Consider the following 19212-nt stretch of genomic DNA (forward strand, 5'->3'; position numbering starts at 1 on the left):
TTCTGTAGTTAATCTAAAATCCTGGGATCTCAACCTTCTTTACACCCGAGAGATGCGGCAGAGAGCAAGGGAAAGCGGGGGCGCGTCTGATACACCGAACAACCGTACCCAAAGCTCGGCTTGTACATTAGGCCGCCAAACTACGCATGAAGCTTGCGACTTGTCTATCCGAGAGCTCTTCATCCAAAATTGAACAAATAGGCCATCCCATGGCGTACCTAGTTGGCATTCTCGGTCAGCAATCTGCACGTGAAACGAAGGCATGGAACTCCTTTACGTATGCATCTGACCCTGTCCAACGATGTAGTCCACTTTATTGCCAGCAGCTTTTGACTTTTGCACCCATTTCTCCGAATCGGCAAGCAGGACTTCCGCTCCGCCTGCAATAACAAGCTGCGGTGGAAGATTTGAAAGGTCGTCAAAAACGGGGGAGACTCTCGGATCGTCAGGCTTCATCCCAAGAGGGAGCAGCGCATCGACAAGGACAGGGTTGTCCTTTGTAAAAGTGATGAGGAAATCGGTCGACATCGCCGGGTGGTGCAATGTATCTTTCATCTCTAGGTCGAGCCAAGGTGATACCAACAGCATCCCCCCGGGAGAGGGTCCACGAAGCTTCTTGATATTGAGCACAGTCATTGCCGCAAGCCCACCTGGGGAGTAGGTTAGATAGAGTATTTGGCGCACGTAGAGTGCAAATGATATCGTGGGGGGTTTTCCATACCTCCCGCGGAATCACCACCAAACACTATCTGCTCTGGCAAAACTTTGTACTGGTCGAGTAGCGTCTCATACCACTTCATCATGTCTTCCAAGCACGCAGGGTATTTATGCGTCTTCGAAAGACCTGACGGATTTTCATGTCTCAGCCGAGGTGGCCGTCTTCGAGCGGGAGAGGGTGACTTACGATAGTCCACAGACACGATGGTTAGCTCGACATTCTCTCTCGCTGCGGCTCTGATCCACCTCTTATAGGTAGATATATACATTAAGGGTTCCCCGAAAAAATACCCCCCGCCGTGGCTGTAAAGAAGAAGCAGTTTCCTTTTGCCATCCTTCTTGCTTCCAATCCTGCCCACGTCCCTGTCGGGCGGGACTAGAACAGCTGGAACTTGACCTGCGTTGAGAAGCAAGTATTCATCGTCGCGAAGGCTTGGCGATGCCTTGAAAAGCAGGTCCCAAAAGTTGGCGAGAAAACTACCCAGTATTGCTCGTGCAATCTCTGTTCTTAGAGTTACGGCTCGGCAGGCATTGGGCAGCAGAATCCGCTGGATGAAGACTAAAAAGAGATAAACGAGACTCTGCCAAATACTCCAGAAGAGCTTTGTGGGATTCTCCAAGATCAGTTGGAGATGAGTGGCCATGTTGGGAGATTCTTGCTGTCTCTGCTTGTGGTTGAAAGAAGGAAAAGACTCGAGGTTGAAACCAGTGGGACCAAGACAAGCTGTACTGGGTTTCCATTCACGGATGGCATCGCCCTAAGGGGAAGAGGTGGCTCAGAGAATGCTCAGGGCGATGAGGTGTCTCGGAGAATGGGCTCCGCAAAGGCAGTCTGCAAAACTCCGACACCAGTCGAAATGTCCTCGGATCGTCTTTCCACAGACAATGTGGACACGGCTTCAACCCCCGCGCAAGGCTCATGGAGCAAATACATGCGAGAAGGCTCTCTCAATCGTCTTTCAAGCCACCGTCCTTCCACCACCCAGCTCGCAAGTCCCCTCGGGCAGGTTTTGGTGCAGCAAGAAAGCCTGGCCATATTTATGAGAGAGTAAACAAAGCAGGGAGTCAGCACCGCACTTTCGGCAAAGCCTGATGAAATGGGATTCTGATCTAGTATTATGCACAAACGTGGTTCTGACCGACTCACGCGGCTGTCGACCAAGAATTCGTGAGAATAGCCTCGTCCAGCACAGGCTTTCTACCTCGGGTCTTGCACTCGCACTGCGAGTCACTGTGCCCCTTGATTCCCGTCTGATGCCCCCTGATCCCTCCTGGGTGTCTGCTCTGAGATCTTAGCCACGTTGGATCGGCCACAGGCCAGTTCGGTTCTGATATTGAAGCCACCCAAGCATGCCTTTCGACTACAAGGGCCGCAAATTCTTAACCGAATTCTGCTGGAGTTGAACAGTGCTGCCCCGCGCCCACCCTGGGAGGCTTACTTCATCCTCAAGCTAGCTAAGCTAATCCGTCTCCCTACATAAGACTGGCATTTGGAGCTGGCATTGCACGCTCTTAGAACAGCAATTCAGCTCGCACCGCCGTTCACGAGGTAGTTGAAGCCGCTAGATACCTTGTTGTCCGGCCACATCTCTTCTCTTTTCAGTGACTGGTCACAAAAAGATGTGGGGAACATCGAACGGAGATGGAAGGCTGTCTCTCTACATACCAATAGGGCCTCTTCAACAGCGGAGACAAACTAGTGCGGATAGTGCTGATTTCTTTTTTTTTTTCCCCACCATCCAATTCATCCTCCTGTTGTTGGGAAGCTCGATAGAGGCTCCAAGGCAAAGGTGACTCGATCAACCTCGTGATGAGTGCAGGTAGAGCCAAGGGAAATGTACCTCAGTTTGTATCAATTGTTCTCAGCCCACAGGCACCCGGTAAGGACACCGTCTGGCTGGGTGCCATTGATGTTCAGAAAGGGTATCCTCGAATGCTGCGACGTTCACCTGATACAATTAATGAAGGGGGGAGGGGGGGTGATGGATGCAGGGCTGCTTCGTCCCGTTCTGTGACCTTGTCTTGCTTTGCCAATCATTCCTTACTTGGGCTATCACTTCGAGCGCCCGTGAGGCGCTTCGATAAGTTTGACCCATTTCACCAAGGGCTTGCATGCAGACAAGAAGCATTTCTTGTGCACTTTTACCTTCAGGCCCGCCAATTATGCAGGTATAGTAGAGATGTATCAAAGCTGCCGTCAATGTGACGTGAACCATGTGGAAGTGTATGCGTTTGAGGCCATACTGGCGACGACAGGAAGAGAGCAATGCACAGATGCTAGTGGCAGCGGCAAAGCATCTCTTTCTAGAGACATGAGGAGACATGCCTGCGGGGTGATTCTCCCTTTCGTACTCTGACAAACCTAGAAAAGGACGGCAGAGTAGTATCATAGTCTCTTCATACTGCAGACTTTCAACAGGTTAGATTTCATAATGCGGGAGAAGATGTGGACGGTATACAATTCTTTCCCGTGCAAGAGGCTGAACTTACTGTAGCTCGTACACAACGGGTAAATGCACATCTAGGCCGATTGCGAGTTTCTTTATTCGCAAAGCCGGTGGCAGAGATTCTTTCCATTTTGCCAGCTCGAGCGCTATCTCTTCCACGAAGTTCGCGCTCTTTCCGACGGTCTTCCGAACTCCAGAATACCTGTACTTGATCAGTCGTGCAGGACCTTGGAGTGCTTGTGGGTCACAGACAGTTCATCGGACACTCTACCCGTGATCATGGCAAGTTGTGCTAGATGAACGTGAGCGCCGCCAGCGGCGCTAGCATCGATATGTGGAGGCAAACCCCTCTGATTGGAGTCATCAACATAGCTCCAAGAGTATGGTGCAGCCGACGGTTTAGGCACGTTATAATCACGGCCTTTCATTAGCGGGGGCCGCCCGAAGGAGGAGCTCAACAACCTGTTGGAAGTATGTGAGAATATGGGAGGCAAAGGAGGGATCCGAGGGCCAAGGGAAGTTCAGCGTATTTTCTCACCTATCCGAGGAATTAATTGTCCAAAAGAGGTTTGTCAGAACTTGAAAGATGTTGGAATCTGGAAGAGATGTCTTTAGATGGGAGTGTTCTTTTTCGAGGTTAAGGTGAAGGCCAAGATCCGAGCTGATCTGCACAGCCATTCCTATTCATCATCAACATCTCCCGGGTCCTGTCGGTGCTCCAAACTTTTGGACCTACCACAATAAAGCCAGCCTAGATCAAGCGAGAACGGTAAGCAGTGGAAATTTGGAAGGGACAGGACGTCATCCACTATGCTCTTACCTCTAGAGTCTCGCATTTGCGCCATTTCGTGCGCTGACAGGACCAAGAGAGCTTGGACAGTCGCCAGGCCGGGGCTGTCCATCTCGATTTCAAGGTAAGTTTTAGCACGGAATGCGAAAAGCTCGGACGTCATGTCTGGCACTTCACGAGGTGAAGAGGCTGCGAAAGAAGCACCGACTGCATATCTAATTGCTCAAGCATCAGATACACACTTCCCGAGAAATATGTGCAAGCGTGGTCGCTAGACGAAAACTTACATGGCGTTCTCCAAACAAGGAGAATACAATGGTGTATCTTGGCCCAACGCATACAGTCTCTTCGCAAGTAAGTAGGCTTCCAGATCCACTACATTCATAAGTGGATTATGCCACGCAAAGAAGAGATTGGTGAGGAGCTCCTCATATTCTGGATTTCCTGGCCAATCCAAGCCTGCCTTGCTGATAGCAGCGCTACCACACTCTTTGATCGTCCGGAGATTGGGCTGTGATAATGCGTCTGGACCACTGTAGAAAATATGGAGATTACTCGTGGCGCCAAAATAGCGTGCCTGGAGGTCCTCGGTGATTTGAAGGCGCCCGACCTGGCTTGAGAGCTGTTTGGTCACCTCATCGACGAAATTTGTATCTTCTGCGTCAGTTTGGTTGTCGTCAATAGAGACAGCTTCCTCGTCTGGGTATCGGTCATCGCCATTGGAGGAGGTACTTGAGGCGACAGTAGTTAGCGCAAGTAATGCTTGAGAACTTGTATCTTCGCTTTGAAATTCTGTTGACCACAACCAGTCATTCGGTGGAGGGTCTGAAGTCAGACCCAAGGGTTGTACATCATGATGAGGCCAGTCTACCGGGGTTGAAGGATCCATCATTTGAAAATTTTGAAAATGATCTGGACCTTCGGCGATACGAACCCAGTAATCAAGGTGTGGCTCGCCAGACAGAGCCGAAGAAGACGAGGCCAGAGGGTTCTGAGGGACAGATGGAGCCAAGAATGTAGGCTTTTGAAGCTCCACCGCAGAGTTGTAGACGGGCGAGGCACCCGTTGCTGATATTTCGGGTTGGCCGGGCAAGGTGGGCGTCACGACATCTGTGAGGTTGTTTTCTTGAGTCATTGACTTGATGCTGAAGCGACGACGATGTTCTCCTGTCCTGAACCCGCCCCCCAAATCATTAACAGCGGGAATATGGGCATTATCCACAGAGACATACTTTCTCTTATCTTCGCCGAAGATACATTCGATTTGATACAGCTGGCACTACATTTTTCGGGTCAGCAAGCTCCTCTTCCAGACCTGTGGCAGCGGCGATCCAGTTTTCGCGCGATGGCAAGGAATGGGGCTCACATTGGAACATTTTGGGCGTTGATTGTTGCACTATGAAAGGGACACAACCCCGATATGAGCGAAGAGATTTCTCAGCTGAATGTTTCGCAAAGCTCACCCTAGTCTTGCGTCTCCTGCAGCCAGTACAGGCCATGGGGGCATTTTTTCTCTCGCGAGGCTGCTTGGAAGCGTGGTAACCTGCCATTGTCGCGAGTGTGCGGTTGGGCGATGGTACTTCTTCAGACTCCGTGCACGTTGAGGCGAGATGGCAAATGGCGGATTTGAGGAGAAGGTTCTTCAAGGGGGATGAACGGAGAAAGTATCGCGAATTGGGAAGCCCTCAGCGATACGAGGCACTTGGACGGGGGGAGAAGCGGGCCTGGCCGGCCCAAGGGTACACAGAAAAACAACAAGAGGGATGGTCGTCGCGGTTAGGCGTGACGGGCCCGGGAACAAAGGCCCTGGGGTAGAAGCGGGCTTGAAGCGGGGTAGTTTCGTTTGAAGGGTCTCGCGGGCACCCGGCCACTAAGGTCCTCAACCTAGCACCCGTGAAAGACCCCCAGGGGCGTTGCTAGCTCAATCTTTGGCGAAGAATCACCCAGGCCAGGAATGATGGAATACCGTCAGGTAAGGTACGGTAAGGGACTATTAACTAGAAGTGCGCAAACACCCTGCCGGCCCCAGCTTTTGCCTCATGGAGAGCCCCTCCTGGGCCGTGTCATTGCCTCTTAGAGGGAACCAGGTCTGCGACGACCGACCGGCCACGACCTAAACATTGGTTATATGTCATTTTCTACACCTGAGGTCTGATTTTCTCTGCTCCCTCCACCATATCGCGCAAGACTCTACGAAGAATCTTCCCACTGCTGGTCTTCGGGATTCCCATCACCCATCTTATGCCACCAGTCAGCCGTTTATGAGACGACACCCGCTCGTTGAGCCAATCGAAGATCTCTCTCTCTATCTCCGGAGTGGGATGAACGCCTGAGACGGGAAAAACATAGGCTCGTGGGCGCTCTGTGCACGTTTCGCCATCGTAGATGCCCATTACAGCAACATCATTGATTTTCGGGTGCCCAAGCAGGAGACCTTCAAGCTCCGCAGGTGATACGTCGTAGCCATCGACCTTGAATATTTCGCCTATTCTGCCAGTGATGAAAAAGTTCCCTTGCTCATCCTCGTAGCCAATATCCCCTGTTCGAAAAAAGCCATCGGGAGAAAAGGCGTCCCGAGTGGCAGAGGGATTTCCCACATACCCGCGGAAGATGTTCGGTCCTTTGATCCATAGTTCTCCAATGTGACGCTTTGGAACTTCGTTGCCGTGTAAATCGACGTACTTGGCCAATTGGTTCGGTAGCAACTGGCCGATTGAACCGTATAGGTTCCAGGAATTCCAAGACTGGAGATGGGTGGTGGGACTGGTTTCTGTGAGGCCATAGCCTTGTTTGATGGGGACTCCAATCCGATGATATACGGATTCAGCGAGATCCTTTGTGAGCGGTGCGGCACCGCTCATTAGCATTTTCAGTGAACTCAGGTCGTACTCTTCAACGATAGGGTGCTTTGCAAGAAGTAGCACCACTGGAGGTACTACGTTAGAGAACGTCACTTGGTACTTCTCAACGTATTCGCAGAACTTCTTCAAGTCGAAACTTGGCATCACAACAGCGGTAAGTCCAGCGAACATGGCGACATGGACGAGAGCAGTGAGACCTTGTGGTCCACGTCTTAGTTTTCTTTTTCAAGGCAGAGGTCAGTCGGATCGAACGTACCGTAAATATGATAAAACGGAAGGAATGCCATGATTCTGTCGGGCCGACCATCGGCTGCTCCTCCGTTCCACGTCAAGTAATCCGCATCACAAGCCCGATTCTGGAGGACGTTGGCGATGATGTTGGTGTGAGTTAATGCAACCCCTTTAGACAAGCCCGTTGTGCCGGAGGTATAACATATAAAGGCATGGTCTAGGGTAGGATCAAGCCTCACATGTCGTTTCAGTACGGCGTCAGGAGTGTCATGCTGCTGTATATCAGAGGGTCGGCTGAAGTAGGAGTCGCCAATAGTCCTTTCATCCACGACCAGGATTCTGTCCTTGGGGATACGGGCGAACCAGGCAGCATTCACCACAGTGTGCAGAAGAGACTCCGAGGTAACGATGGCTTTTGCTCGTGAGTCAACTAACTGAAAGGCATATTCTCTTGCGGTGCACGTTGGACTTGATGGCACCACAACGCCTCCGGCCCAGTGACAGCCCCATATCAGCGCTGGGGTATGGATGGAATTGAAAAGAAATAAGCTAAGAGCGTCGCCTTTTTGCCAGTTCCACGAAGACACGAGAGAAGCACCAAACCTTAAGGCATCTGCTTTAACATCACAAAATGTAGACACCCGTCCTTCGTCGGGAGAGACATAGATTGCTGCGGACCAGATCTCAGCATAAGAATGAATCTTCTCAACCAGCATTAGACTCACTTTGGGTGTCGGGCCATTCTCTATCTTGACGTTCGAACAGAAATTCCCACAGATCAACGTTAGGAATATGGATCAGAGGATACGGCGAGCTTGAAACCATTTGAAGGCCTTCCCGAATTACTCAGAGTCCGAATGACAGCGAACAAGCTCGGGAAAAGATTCTCAAATCTTATCAGGTTGTCGAGTTTTGATGCCACACGCCTCGCATCGTCGGTAAATTAACACACCGTGGACGTTAACTGATGGCTACCGCAACTAAGCCCGAGATGTCAATGACAGGTCACCTTTCAAAAGTCGAAAGAGTCGGAGGAGGCTCGTTTGGGTGATGCATGAGTGGCGTTGCATGCTTGCGGGTTGGGGGAAGGAGAAGGAAGCCCCCGGTACGGGGGGTAGGTGGAGTCGAGAAATGCGCCCCGCTATTTACATCGAGCAAATGCCTTGTCAGCGGACGAATATTACGGCTAGTCATGATTCATGTATTCCGGTCACGATCTCCACGGAGATCGAACATTTCCTCACGTTACGGTTACGGCTTTCCAAATTGTCTGGGGCCAGCAAACCCATATTGGTGATGCTGTCGTCACCGGGCGTTACTGCTGCGGGTGGGAAACGACCGTGACCAACCCAACTATCCCGCATCTCTTCGCTAACATTCTCAGAATATGATCTAGTTCTATCCTGTGTTGAGCTCATCTCTGAGACCCGGGACAAAACCGCCGCATTGTCAATTCTACCGGCCATGACCAGGGAGGTCTGGCGCGCGACTGAGAGCGTAATTGAAAGAAATGACGAGCAAAACCCTGAACTCCGTTTTCATGGAAAATTACACAACTTTCAGCCAGCGCGAATGGCTTCGCGCAGCTAGAGTCCAGCCTGCTTAATTACTGTCGTGATGATGGCACAACGGATGCGATGTCATTCCCTTGAAAGGCCTCGATATCTTTTTTTGCACGGAGACGCCGCCCACCAAGCTTTGTCAACTGGCATCTCACAAAGCCGCTCCTTTTTCTATATCGACGAACAGCCTTTTGAGCCCCTTCCGTGCTTCGCCGTCCTAGTCTCGTATATGCAGTTCCAGACTCGAAAATCTACAGCTTCGAAGAATTAGAACCCGCCGAGTCGGCCGGATGCTTGGGCCTGAGGTTCGGACTAAATAGCCACGCGCGACGAGCCTTGACACTTGTAAACGTTGGTCACACGACTGTCTACGCGCGCCGCAGTGTCTGACACACTCTGCCCCAAGGCGCTGTGTTGATAGCCCTTCGTACTACGGCGGCCAGAGGCCTGATAGGACTAGAGGTTCAAGCCAGAGAGAATGACAATTAGGCTATGCGGAACACTGAGCGGCAAAGTTCCAAAACTCTAACCTGATGAATAGTAGAATCCTGATACTCTGACGAGGTGGTCTCGAGCTGCGTGTTTTTGTATTGGAAAAATGTCGGTGAATAAGTGATACCATCAAACTCTTTCAGAATCCACACTCGTACCCATATAGTAGTGCGATACTTGTAAGTCAATTTCCAAAGGCTCGCTTGACTTGGACTCATTTGCTGTTGCTCATCCTTCCTCTGGGGAACATTTAAGCTGTCTTTCCCTCAACGTTTACCGCTATCTCTTTTGCATCGTTGTCTAGTGTTTCCTCTTGGGCGTCCAAGAACTGGCGTTCGAGACGATCTTTCGCCTCGCCAGTAGCAAAGATGTAGTCAATTTCCTCCAATGTTTTACCAGCAGTCTGGGTGAAATTTGTCAGCATTCGTACACAGGCACAGGCAATGACACAACACCAACCTCTGGAAGGAAAAACCAGACAAATACAAATGCGACGACACACATGATACAGAAGAGAATGTAAATTCTCCACCCAGTATTCCTGATTGCAGCAGGAGTAATGAGGACGATCACCTAATCTCCATTAGCTCCACTAATGAGGTTGCAAGAGCACGAGACTCACAAATGTCCACAACCATTCCGAGAATGCACAAATTGCACCGCCGACATGACGCAGATGCAAAGGAGTGATCTCCGGAGCGATGATCCAAGGTGTGCAGTTCCAAGTTGCACCGAACCAGAGTTCGTACAGGATCAACATGGCCAAAGCCAAGCGCCCTGTAGCAACAGTTGGGACGGCGATGGCTGCCGTGAAAATAGACATGCATATAGCCATGGCGATAGCCCCGATCAGAAGTAGTCGTCGTCTTCCATATCGATCGATCATGAAAATGGGTGGTAGCGTACCGACGAAGAAGGCAAGTTGGATGAACCCAGCCACTAAGCTGCTGGTCTCGAGGGACAGGCCGACATTATCCGTAAGGATAACAGTTGCTGCAATTGTCAGCCTGAATTTGATACGGCACAAGACAAGAGGAATTTACCATAGACAGCGGTGACATGAATTCCTGTAAACTGTTGAAACATCTGTAGCATGAAACAGATGACCAGGCGTCGAGAAGTCTTGACATCGGACTTTTCAAAAAACCTTTTCCACCGAAACGGCTGCTCCTTTTCAACTCTGACAGCTGCTTCCATTTCAGCTTGAATGAAAATTACTGACGCATCGTCGATAGGAACGTCCATCAGCTGAGACAAGATTTCTGCTGACTTGTGAATCTCTCCCTGGTTATAGAGGAACCGGGGAGACTCTGGGAGTAAGAGGATTATAGCACCAGTGACCACAGCAAATACTATTTGGAATGCAATTGGGAAGCGCCAGACAATCTAAAGCGTTAGAAAGCTATGCAATGAGCAAATCAAGAAGCTCTTACCTCGCCAGACAGGCTGTGAACAGTGCCATAGTCCACCCAGTACGCTACAACAAGTCCAAACTGGACCAGTTAGCAACGCCCGATTGAGGGTGTAAGAGAACACTGACGATCACAATTGCTAATTGGACAGCTACCATGCTTCCACGTCGGTTACTCCTGGTCGTTTCAGAGACATAGACGGGTATAGTCGACGTATTCAACCCTATCATGTTAACACGAGGAGTAGATTAAAGAGATGCAAGCTTACCGTTTCCGATACCGCAGATGATTCTACCGGCGATGAATTGCCCGGCTCCATGAGTAGAAGTCTGAATGGCTGCGCCAACAATCATAACCATGCAGCCCCCAAAAATGACATATCTCCGGCCGACCTTGAATCCAACGATGGCTGCAGTCACGCATCCAATCATGCATCCAACATCGTATAGTGCAATAATGGTTCCCAAGTAGCCTGAGCCTGGATTTCCCAGGGCATCAAGAAAGCTTGGCTGGGAAACTAAACCACCAACCACGCCCTATACATGGTCAGCAGCATTCTCCGTTCGGTAGGGCCTTTGTACCTCATCATATCCGTAGAGGAGATAGGCACTGGCGCAGCACAGCGTGATGGCCCAGCTAAGGGGGGGGCCACGAAGTTTCACCTGCATTTTCCTGTAAGGATTATGACTCTTGGCAGTTCTTAGTATTCGAGCCTTGAGAAAGACATCAGTAGACTTTCCGGTAGTCTGGACGGTTCGTGCTTTATATTTCGCCTCAAATTGAATATCTCCGACGTACATTTACCGGACATTGCCCAACTCCGCGGGGCCATTTCTTTCAAGTTTGCCTTTGGATAACTTGAACTCACCGTTAGCTCGAATACAAAGTAGCGATGGTATGGAGCGGATCAAGAATGCTTTGGAGACTTAAAAGATTGCGCCTTCTCGAGGCGCGGAGTGGCAAGAGAAATGGCATACGGAAATATGACCGGAGTTCAGCCAAACCATGCAAAACTGGAAGTTTACAGCTGGTTCTAGAACCAGAAGTTTTAATGGATATTGAACTTTGTTGCATAGGCCACGCTGCTAGACAATATGTTGCCCAGATGAACATTTCTGCGGGTATGGTGATCGATCCTTCGGTGGAAATCCTTACATATTTTGGGTGAGATCTTGTTGAACCAAACGTGATGAATTGATTGATTGTTTTTAAGACTAAGGGCGGAGGGCGAAAAAGCCCAAGTGCCTCGGTGACTAGCCTAATTAGGCAAATACATTAGATCCATGGAATGCTGGGTCACCACAGAGACATACTACATGTTGGCAATCATCTCAAGTCTAAACACGCAAGGTGAGTGTATACTGTAACAAGGCAAGGTGGCTGTACAGTGCTGGGTTGGTGAAGTGGCAGGGCAGAGGCCTGTCAGGTCACATAGTGTGCCATTGTTTGCAGTTTGAACAGAGTAACAGTTATCATGATTCTTTTGATACCGTCTACCTATTCCTGAGCGTTTTATCAGTCTTGTCCTATCTCCCCAATGCCACCGCCGTGCTAGGTGCTCGTTGCCCTAGCCTCTACCTCTCTGGGTGGTGTTGGTGGTGGTGGTGGTGTTGTCTTGTCAGCGTCAACTAGAAACGCGTTCTCGATTCCCGACCTGCTGGACAGGCCTCTGTGCGTTGTTGCACGTGCATGCCGAACCCTGAAGTGCTCTGTTACAATACTAGCATCCCAATTCCATGCATATAGCCACGTAGCAAGGTCCCGAGGGATTAGAAGGGCTACTAGTGCCGGGTCGATATAAGCAGAGAGAAAAGTCCGGGGAAAAGGTAAAGAGAATTGCACAAAGAGATCGGTTGTTTCCTTCATTCTATGCATTCATTTCGAGCTCGACTTGTCACCACGTACTGCTAGTAGTATCTCATGGAGCCATTGAATGCCGTCTCTGATCGTAAGCGTCGTTAATTCAGCTGTCGAATATACTCTCGCCGTCAGGATCTAAACACCATTTCGAGTTGCGCATTTCGTCCGAAGTTTTCTGACTCTGTCAAATTCTATCTGAAAATCTTCGATCGCAGCCAACACTCTCAAGCTCGAAGAGTCGATTGCCTCGAAGGGAAACGGAAGTACTGGTGTAACAACGAATTCTCCTCAACAACAAATTCTGATAGATAGGCCAGTTAAGTTATTACGGACGATGCGCAGTAGTGTGAGCGTCAATGGGGCGCATGCCGAATGATGAAAGGGGTTGTTTACACCATGTAAAAACTGACCGGGTACGAGAGTTGAATGGCTGAAGGAAATTCCATAGGGAAGCTTTTGGGAATTCGTGACAATGTCTATCTCTTAGAGATCTGCTTGGTTATGCTCCGTCTACAAGAGAGTCTCCTGTTTATATAGAGACTACGCTGTAATCAGGAGGCCCCTTTCCACCCTTACATAGATCTCAAGCCCCTTGCAATGTTCCTATTCTGACAGTTCAGGAGTAAGGAATCCCAGGGATATTGGCAACTAGGTAAGGGGTTGGTGGTTCAACATTTCATTCTCTCGAGTGCGTTCTAGCGCTGCACAGAGTGGGATAGAACGAAAGGATCACGTCCAAGAGAACACGAGTACAGAGCAAGTCAATGTACAAGAGCCAAATTACTAAGCCGGTAGGCTCAGCAATGTGATAAGGTTGAGGAAGGGCTATCTAGGAGAGTGCTCATAACTGTATAGGTGAAGGAGATTCGTATGGTTTAGTCGTGCTCCCATTGATCCTACTAATCTCGCCTTCTGTGTTCGCATAACCTTTCTTTCTCGTTGAGCCTCGCCGTATGTATGATAGGCTAGGTTGTGATAATCTTTTTGTCTCGAAAGTCTCGTCTGGCCGCCTGGCTAGTTCGGCCTACGACTCATTCGCAGTTTTAGAGTCGCAAATCAAGTGGCCGGAGGCAAAAAGGCGACAGCGTCGGCCGCGGAGATAAACTGCCGATCGATTACCGAGGAACTCAGTATAAGACCTAGCCACACAGGTTGCAGATATTATTTCAAGCCATATACAATCGAATAGTTGAAGGCAGAATCTAATTTGTTCCTCCGGGGTAGCCACCATGTCGTCCTCCTCAGATCAAGCGATCCTAGCCAGACTCCAAGCGCTCGAAGATAAAGAAGCAATCCGATCAGTTCTCAACCAATATTGTATCAAACCTGATCAGTACGATTTCGATGGCTATGCAGAGCTCTATGTGGAAGACGGAACCATGGGTTTCGAGTCATGGGGGAACGTCACTGGCCGAAAGGCAATCTCAGCAGCTTGTGCAAAGGAGAGTGTTTATGAAGGCCTGCTTCATATCATGACGAACATGGAAATTACCCTCGAGGGTCCTGACACTGCTAGTGCATCGGCCAGAGTCTGGTTCTGTGCGACACCAAGTGTCTCCGAGCTTGAGCAACACTATGCTTTTGGAGGCCCGTACAAATTCACCTTTGTAAAGCGTCATGACGGCTGGAAAATTAAGACGATGAACCTGAAGAAGACCTGGTCTTCTGGGAAAGACACGAAAGGCGTCTTCCAAGTCTAGTGCAAAAATCTGGTCGCTGCTCCATACAAAAAGTGGCCCAAAGCTAGAGAGATGGAAGATTCCTGAGGCAATCATATCGACGGAACAATGCACTCCTACAAAAAAACAACTAGCACGAGAGGATGTAAATAGCAAATCGGTCTGATAGATGAGGCATAGCTTGCAAGGTCAAGTCAAATAGCCTAGATATCACTGTGTCGATCATATGGAGCATGAATGGCATCACACCACTGGATTTAGATATCAACTACCTAGTCTTCATGGCCGAATCCCAAGCTTTACCCGGGTGGAACGCCCTGTAAGGAGGCCTGATCCCTTCTCACCGATGCAAAGATGAACAAATGGTCGAACTGTCCTGAATTTCTCAACTTGGCAGCATAATTACAGCTGGAAGAATACCAGAAGCATGAAAATTACGGCAAATACTTGGATCATACCAACTCAGCCGGCAATTGTCGTAGCTTCAGCCAAAAGATTAGCGATCTTTCCTTTAAACGTTATAGTAACCACTCTCCGCATTGACAGGGAGAGGTATCCAATATTACCAATACTAGTCGACACAATAGTCGCTGATTTGCGTAATAATGTTTGGGGGGTTTGCCTTTCGTCCGCATAATACTCCGTAGTTCTCCGCCATTTCCGGCACCCTGGTAGGCGGGGAAACAGGATGATCAAACCCCACGAAAATTGGGACAAACTTCAGGAGCCTTTCAAAAGTTTCCGGTTTTGCATCCCCGGACGGTTGTGCAGACCCGAAATGTAGTCATGCCCTGGGTCATTGTTGGCGAAAACGGAAAAGGGGCTGGTGGTGGGCTGGTGAAACGAAGCATTGTGCTCGGGCGTATTTGAGCTGGGCTCTTATATGCGTGACTCAATCATCTGGCACCTTACTCTCGCATCGTGACCTCGACTCAGGAACAGAAGATTCATCAACATGTCGATTGTGCATGGTCTGTCTCAGCTGGCTCACGCCAGCCCAGCCGTTCTTGCAATTATCGCTGCCCTCGCGGTAGGCTTATACCATGAGTATACCTTCCCAGAATGATACTGACGGCAATAGATAACCTCGTGGTATGCGGTAAAATCAATCTACCGACTCTACTTTCATCCACTTGCAAAGTTTCCGGGACCCAAATTCAATGCGATTTCTGAAGTAGGTTCCTCAAGCGCGTTCTTAGTATAGGCTCACTAACACGTGCAGTTTCCCATCACCCTAGGCGTTTTAAGAGGCCGTCATGTCTATAATGTGAAGAAATGGCACGACAAGCATGGTAGGACTCCTCTCCGCTGCACTCGACAACAATATGTGCTGGCTCTTGTGTGTCCGGTTCTAACTTCTATAGGACCTATTGTACGAATTGCACCAAATGAGTTGTCCTTTACAGACCCGAGTGCTTGGAAAGACATCTACTCTAGCCATCCCGGACAGCCAAATTTCCCCAGGGACCCTATCGACAGCCGCTTCGACCCCGTGGAGGATACTGGTGTTCTCTCGACCGACATGCTTGTGGCAGACGACCCAAATCATGCTCGGCAAAGACGAACCTTGTCACACGCCTTTTCCGCGAAAGCTGTTAGCGGCCAGGAAATTTTGATTGCAGAATTCGTAGACCTTTTCATTTCGAAAATCCATGAGCTCGTCGATGATGGCCAAGTCGTGGACATGAATCAATGGTACAACTACCTGACGTTCGACGTCATCGGTGAGCTGGCTTTTGGAGAAACATTCGGATGCATGGCCACCGGTGAGTCCTCCGCGCTCTCAAAGGGTTGTGTCAAAGCACATACTGATTGATCATTAAGGGGCATATAACTATTGGGTTTCTAACATGGGCGACCATATGGTGGCCGCTGCAGTAGAGCAATGTACCCGCCGATTTGCGGGGCCTCACACTGTCTTGCAGAAATTGATGAAGACCTGGCTGGTGCCTTCTGGTATGAAGGACCATCTTTCACTCAGCCGTGACAAGGTTGGCAAGTAAGTTCGCCTTCCCTACAGAATTTAGACCTGTTAAATCCACGAGCTCCTAGCTGACTGGATCGCACCCAGACGACTCGACATCCCCGAATCCGAGAAAAAGGACTTCTTTTGGTACATCATTCGAGAAAAGGATGCGGGTAACATGACTCGAGAGGAGTTGATTGCCAATGCGGCATTGTTTATGTGAGTGGCCCGGCCCCAGAGCTGCTTCAAAAAGTATGAGACTGACCTCGAGCAGCTCGGCCGGCAGTGAAACAACGGCAAGCCTCCTTGTTGGCTTGACCCATTGGCTTCTGAAATCCCCTCGAGCATATGAAAACCTCGTAAAGGAAATCCGAGCCGTTGAGAAAGCTGAAGAACTCACGCATGACCGTCTCCAAAAAATGAATTATCTTACCGCGTGTATCGACGAAGGCTTGAGAATCTTCCCTCCTGTACCGGGTGGTAATTTGCGATGCGTGCCGAGAGGAGGGGCTAGTGTTTGTGGACATCGTCTTCCTGAGGGGGTAGGCTACTATATTTTCCTGTCTCCCGTTATGGGTCTAACAATTTTCCGCAGGTAACTGTTTCGGTTCAATCTTGGAGCGTAACTCACGATCCAGCGAATTTCCACGATCCAGAAACTTTCATTCCAGAACGATGGCTAGGCACAGACGAGGGAGGCCACTCTGTACTCCAAGCAAGTCAGCCTTTCTCACTTGGACCCAGAGGATGCCTGGGAAAGAAGTAAGTCCCAACTTCTCCTTGATGCAGCGGTTGCAGTCCTGACTGACTTGAAACAGTCTTGCCTACCTTGAGATGCGCCTCTGCTTAGGCAGGCTCCTCTGGAACTTCGACCTGGCGTACGCAGAGGGTAAACCCGAGTGGACTCCAGTGCAGAGGGCGGGCCACCCCTTGGCATGGATTGTGTGGCATAAACCGGGGCTCTATGTTAAAGCCACACCTGTCAAAAGATGATTCATTGGTGCGTTAAGGCATCTGAGGACATGTGACTGCTATATCCTGCAATTTCAGCGTCGGCAGTTCACTCTTGGAGCACCTGCATATTCGAAAGAAGGCGAGAATGCAGTTCAATCCCCATGCGCTGCAGGATAGTCGAGAGTGAGAATTGGCTGCGGATAAACGGAGAATGCTTCATGAGACTGGATGAGCGCTGAAGCAAGTTGTGATTAGGCTGATGGATACAAACAGAGAAAGTCGTTCATATTGTGCGAAATGGTTTGCCAACAGCGTGCTGTTCCTTACATGTATTTGGTGATCTGGCATAAGCCCATGACCACTGAGACACGATAAAAATCGGGAAAAGGCACGGGCCGATGACTGGGTCTATAACCTTCAGACCATCACTTACTGCAGCAGCAGCAAATGATCTATGTGCTTGCTGTTACGGCTTTTATATTTCGCACCCGTATTCTCCCAGTTCAGTTGATAGGCGTAAGAATACTAATGTTCACCTGGACTATGATTATTGGTTTCACGAATCTCAAGCCAGAAGTGAGACTCGACTGATATTCATGTAAACTTGTGTAAGCCTAAAGGATCAATGAATATTCTCAAAACTTTAGCTACGCATGTTATTTCGCATCCGGGTCGAGTATCACGGCCATTCTCTTCGACACCTTTCCAGCCTTCATATTATCGATCATGGTATTGATGTCCTCCAAGTCGTAAAACTCCACTCTCGTTTTGATGTTATACTTAGCCGTGAAGTCAATGGCCTTTGGAAGTTTGAAGGGCGGCCCCGTCGTTTCGGCCTTGATGCGATACTGGCCCAGCATGAGAGCATGCGTACTGACCTGGATAGGTTTTGGAGGCAATCCAACGATCATCATCAGTCCATTGACGCGCAGGATCGGTGGGGTGCCCTCATATGCCGCAGATGCAGCGCTGAATACAACTGCCGCATGGCAGCCACCGTTGGTCACCTTTTTTAGCTCCTCCACATAGTTCTTGTCCTCCATAGCGTTGAATGTCACATCGGCCCCCAACTCTTTGGCAACCTCAAGGATGCTGTCGTTGACGTCGATCCCGATGACATTTAAACCCATGGCTTTGGCGTATTGAATTCCCAGCTGGCCCAGGCCGCCACAGCCGACTATAGCCATCCAGTCTCCCGGCTTGCATTCGCACGAGGCCACGCCGTTGTGTGCAGTAACTCCCGCACAGAAAATGGGTGAAGATGTCTTCAGACTCATGGACTCAGGGAGGATGATGCAGTTGCGATAGTCGATTGCCGCATATTCGGCAAAGAAGCCGTCCGTGAGGAAGCCGTGCAACTTGGCCTTGCCGTATATGCAGCTTACGTTGTGGACCTGACATCCTTCACATTCGACTGACAAATTTTGATCTGAGCTTTCGAATATCCACCACATTGGATGACGGGGGTGGCTTCACTTACAGCAACAGTCCTTGGTAGGGAGAAAACCAATACGATCGCCCTCTTTGAATCCATTGACATCTGCTCCCACTTTCTCGACAGTCCCGACGCCCTCATGACCTAGTACAATTGGATCTGAAGACCCTGGGAACTCGCCGTTCATGAGCATAATCTCCGAGTGACATAGTGACGCCGATGCGATGCGAACAAGCACTTCATTCGCAACAATATTGGGGACTGGAATTCGGTCTATTTTCACTTCCTTTGTGGCCTATTGCACAATGCCAGTTAGTTTTTGAGGCGTCTAGGTCAGTGGGGGACCAGGACGCCACACTATGGCGATCTTCTTACCGGGTAGAGCCTTGCTGCTTTCATCATTCGCGGTGCCATAGCTGCTTCGGCAATTGGATCAGAATTTGCATCAGTCCACGAGGTCAGACTATGCAGGACGGGCTTGTGAAATAGATATCGGACCACGCTCCCAAGGCCTTGCGAGGAAGTAGCCAGGAAGGTGGAACATTTTTCCTAATGTTGCAAAGTCTGCAAATGTTCAATGGAGGAAAAGCGGGCTGAGGGTTTCCGCAATGTGTGCCATGAATCGGCATAACGAGAAAACGCGGGCGTTCGTTTGCAGATCACGCACCTGTCTTTCGGTAGTGCGGTCCGAGATGACGGGATCGCCGTGATTTGGCGAAACGGAATGAGTCTCCCGTCCTGGAGATGCCTGAGATAGGAAGATTCCGAATGCTCATTTCTGCTCAAAATCTTGTGACGAAGGCAGG

The 19212-nt window shown here is 49.8% G+C and overlaps 7 protein-coding genes across 7 annotated transcripts; 2 read left to right on the top strand and 5 right to left on the bottom strand.

Moving 5' to 3' along the window:
- Positions 1 to 273: 273 nt before the first annotated feature.
- A1O5_04027 (uncharacterized protein) lies at positions 274 to 1361 on the bottom strand (the record flags this gene model as incomplete). The annotated part of the gene is made up of 3 exons (XM_007744636.1): positions 274 to 650; positions 722 to 844; positions 905 to 1361. The coding sequence occupies 3 exons, from the start codon at positions 1359 to 1361 to the stop codon at positions 274 to 276; spliced, it is 957 nt and encodes a 318-aa protein (XP_007742826.1).
- Positions 1362 to 3203: 1842 nt separating this feature from the next.
- A1O5_04028 (uncharacterized protein) lies at positions 3204 to 5089 on the bottom strand (the record flags this gene model as incomplete). Its single annotated transcript, XM_007744637.1, has 6 exons — positions 3204 to 3366; positions 3417 to 3626; positions 3703 to 3844; positions 3901 to 3915; positions 3985 to 4169; positions 4242 to 5089. The coding sequence occupies 6 exons, from the start codon at positions 5087 to 5089 to the stop codon at positions 3204 to 3206; spliced, it is 1563 nt and encodes a 520-aa protein (XP_007742827.1).
- Positions 5090 to 6092: 1003 nt separating this feature from the next.
- A1O5_04029 (uncharacterized protein) lies at positions 6093 to 7871 on the bottom strand (the record flags this gene model as incomplete). The annotated part of the gene is made up of 3 exons (XM_007744638.1): positions 6093 to 7012; positions 7072 to 7716; positions 7772 to 7871. 3 exons carry the CDS (start codon positions 7869 to 7871, stop codon positions 6093 to 6095), a joined length of 1665 nt encoding a protein of 554 aa, XP_007742828.1.
- A 1479-nt stretch (positions 7872 to 9350) lies between these two features.
- A1O5_04030 (uncharacterized protein) lies at positions 9351 to 11180 on the bottom strand (the record flags this gene model as incomplete). Its single annotated transcript, XM_007744639.1, has 8 exons — positions 9351 to 9503; positions 9560 to 9673; positions 9723 to 10093; positions 10144 to 10486; positions 10534 to 10593; positions 10641 to 10735; positions 10781 to 11048; positions 11094 to 11180. The coding sequence occupies 8 exons, from the start codon at positions 11178 to 11180 to the stop codon at positions 9351 to 9353; spliced, it is 1491 nt and encodes a 496-aa protein (XP_007742829.1).
- A 2421-nt stretch (positions 11181 to 13601) lies between these two features.
- A1O5_04031 (uncharacterized protein) lies at positions 13602 to 14072 on the top strand (the record flags this gene model as incomplete). Its single annotated transcript, XM_007744640.1, has 1 exon — positions 13602 to 14072. One exon carries the CDS (start codon positions 13602 to 13604, stop codon positions 14070 to 14072), a length of 471 nt encoding a protein of 156 aa, XP_007742830.1.
- A 934-nt stretch (positions 14073 to 15006) lies between these two features.
- Positions 15007 to 17010, top strand: A1O5_04032 (uncharacterized protein; the record flags this gene model as incomplete). Its single annotated transcript, XM_007744641.1, has 9 exons — positions 15007 to 15081; positions 15133 to 15225; positions 15274 to 15343; positions 15416 to 15817; positions 15876 to 16050; positions 16123 to 16236; positions 16292 to 16559; positions 16613 to 16779; positions 16836 to 17010. The coding sequence occupies 9 exons, from the start codon at positions 15007 to 15009 to the stop codon at positions 17008 to 17010; spliced, it is 1539 nt and encodes a 512-aa protein (XP_007742831.1).
- Positions 17011 to 17627: 617 nt separating this feature from the next.
- On the bottom strand, positions 17628 to 18820 carry A1O5_04033 (uncharacterized protein; the record flags this gene model as incomplete). The annotated part of the gene is made up of 3 exons (XM_007744642.1): positions 17628 to 18385; positions 18452 to 18701; positions 18782 to 18820. The coding sequence occupies 3 exons, from the start codon at positions 18818 to 18820 to the stop codon at positions 17628 to 17630; spliced, it is 1047 nt and encodes a 348-aa protein (XP_007742832.1).
- Between the last annotated feature and the right edge of the window lie 392 nt (positions 18821 to 19212).

Source organism: Cladophialophora psammophila, assembly GCF_000585535.1.
Source record: "Cladophialophora psammophila CBS 110553 chromosome Unknown aczJe-supercont1.5, whole genome shotgun sequence".
Lineage (NCBI taxonomy): Eukaryota > Fungi > Ascomycota > Eurotiomycetes > Chaetothyriales > Herpotrichiellaceae > Cladophialophora > Cladophialophora psammophila.